This window comes from Phytophthora parasitica, assembly GCF_000247585.1.
Source record: "Phytophthora parasitica INRA-310 unplaced genomic scaffold supercont2.56, whole genome shotgun sequence".
NCBI classification, from domain to species: Eukaryota; Oomycota; class Peronosporomycetes; order Peronosporales; family Peronosporaceae; genus Phytophthora; species Phytophthora nicotianae.
The window spans coordinates 336,297-338,977 of record NW_008649042.1 but is presented as its reverse complement, the minus strand read 5'-3'; the positions used below and the strand labels follow the sequence as shown (position 1 = coordinate 338,977).

Below are 2,681 nucleotides of genomic sequence, written 5' to 3'. Positions count from 1 at the left end.
CCTACTTCCTCAGCGCAAGGTGCTGTGCGACCCCGTCACATGCGTGTTCTTCATCGAAACCTTGTATTGTAGCATAATGTAAGCACCGAGGAGGCAGGAAAATCCTTCACTACCATTAAGCTGGGACGTAGCGTTGATAGTGATAACACCGTTTTGGTACGAACCTTGTTAAGATCGATAACAAAAGGCACGCGCTCGCCAGTTAATCTCGGGATCACTCTTGAGCGAGCTCTGGTAAAGGTATTGATCGGAAAGTTGTGTTTCAGACATCGTTGAATCTATATCTCGATCAATATATTTTTGTTAAATTAATTATTATGAACAGCCTTGTTACGCCAATTACCAGTGATTACGATCTTATTCAACTCGCAGAGAAGATGGGGGTTCAGCTCGATAATATATTCGAGTCAAGTGAGATCACTCAGCCGCTTCCGAAGAATGGATCATATCTGATTTTGCTACGACAACCTAATATGGATGTAGGACACTGGACAGCTGTTCACAATGGCGAATATTTTGATAGCATGGGAGAAGCGGCACCTACGAAGTATGGAGTCGGGCGATATAATACCAACAAATATCGAGGTACGTATGGCGACTATTGCGGACCCTTCTGTATGCTTTGGTTATATTCCAAGCAGCACAACAGACCTGATGTATTTAAGAACATGAAAGATCTGAATTTGTCAATTCTGTATTCAATATGTTTTAGAGAATATAGCAATAATGTATCGCAAATTGACGATTTCTAGCGATGGGCCAAGCTGCCCAAAGCTCTCAATACAGGTAAGCTAAGTCTTACTGCAAACCAACTCAAGGGTTCAGGCTCTGTTATCCATCTCCACCCAGCTTCGTATGAGAAAGCACTAAAAGCTCGCAATTGATATCACACGTCATGAGAGCAAGAAAGGATACAAGAAGCTCCAAGGGGGATCCATTTGGAGTAAAATCAAATCTGGGTTATCGACAGCATTCAAATTTGTAAAAGCCAGCGGACTGCTTTCAAAGGGATTAGACGTAGCGGTTCCGGCTCTTGCGTCAGCGTTTGGGGCCCCTCAAGCAGCAATCCCAGCGAGAGCAGCAATTAAGTCATTGACCGGAGTTGGTTTATACGATTCTGACAGTGATATAGAGAAAGAGGGAGGACGTGTATCTATAGCGGATGTTAAGAAGGCGGCAATAAATGCTCTCGGGTATGCTAAACGTAAGGGGGTTCTAACTGATGCAGTCGATGCAGGTGAGAAATTTATACTATCAAAAGCAAGCAAACCGGAACATGAAACTCTAATGCAAGGTGAGGTAAAGAGACGTTATGGTGTGGGAGTTTCTAAGAAACCAGCTAAAGGCAGTCCTGAAATGAAGGCTAAAATGGCCGATTTGCGTGCTAAACGGCGAGAGGGAAGTTTTCGGTTATGAGAGTTGGATAAAAAAAAATTAGTCATTCGATTATTTATTTTTTTGGACGAAGCAGAAGCATGATGCTCACTGAAGTGTCGCGGAACTTAATCTTTGTGTCATTCTGATTAAAGATTGAGATCGTGATTGATGTGCGCGCTTCATTATGACAGTTCATCCAGGAAGGATACGTACCAGTAGTCAATCCTACTACTTTACCAAAAGCGGCATTATCGATGATGATGCGAGGGACACGCGTTGTTGTTGTCAAACTAGTACCGCCTGACGAATAAAGACCACTTGCCGGTCGTGTCCAAGTGCCACCAGCCGTAGGAAGTGTCGTTGGAGTAGCGCTAAAATCGAATTGAGCAGCATAATACACACTGTTTTCCGTTAGTTGAATATAGAAAATTTCTCACCCGATGGATTAATTAAATACGCTCCAGCATTTACGAGAGCTGTCTGGATGCTTCGATTTATATCAGTATAACTGTAAAGCCCATCAGGCAAGCTAACAGATACAGTGGCTGTGGTTCCAGCTGTCGGAACTTCAATTTTAAAGGAATTGTTCCACAATTGAGCGGCGTCAATGTTGTATTCAGAGTTATACATCGAAATCGATTGAACTGCACATGCTACATCCTTAAAATCGGCAGCACTACCAGGTAAACTGTATTTCCATGTGCTGTTGTATCCGTCTTGAACGGAATCGAGTTTAACAAACGAAGCGCACATGATTTATGTATATTGATTCACTCATTATATTTTCAAATTATTGCTCAATATCGATCGTCCTATCGAAGTTATATCCCATCGAAGCAGACTTGATTTTTTTCGGAATCGAAGCCCCGAAGTCAGGAATAGCACTCATGACTAAAATCGTTTGATCTATATAGGAATAAACAAAATCAGTTCCGGTTTTACATATCCACAGCCTACATTTCAATCATCCATTTATAATTATTCATTCTATCTTTCGTTAGACTCGAGTGGTTATCGAACATACGATTATGCGCAGATACTTTATTTGAGCAAGGATGATTACAGGATGGGCTACCTTAGCGGAGTAATAGCGGGAGCTGCTTCGTACAGCAAAACTTTGATTCTCGATTCGTCCGGCAATATCAGCGGAATTAATAGCTTTGGAGCTTCTACTATTACTAGAACGCTATGATAAAGGTCACGGATCTTGGAGGACGTAGGGCTTGTAGGAGCGAAGGGAGGAGTCACCACTCGGAGAAGAAGACCGGAGCGAAGACCACTTGAGGGGAAGAAGGAAGATTCTG

General features: G+C 42.5%; 1 protein-coding gene across 1 annotated transcript; it reads left to right on the top strand.

The window, feature by feature from the left end:
* Positions 1 to 504: 504 nt before the first annotated feature.
* Positions 505 to 884, top strand: PPTG_16261 (hypothetical protein; the record flags this gene model as incomplete). The annotated part of the gene is made up of 2 exons (XM_008913894.1): positions 505 to 585; positions 753 to 884. The coding sequence occupies 2 exons, from the start codon at positions 505 to 507 to the stop codon at positions 882 to 884; spliced, it is 213 nt and encodes a 70-aa protein (XP_008912142.1).
* Between the last annotated feature and the right edge of the window lie 1,797 nt (positions 885 to 2,681).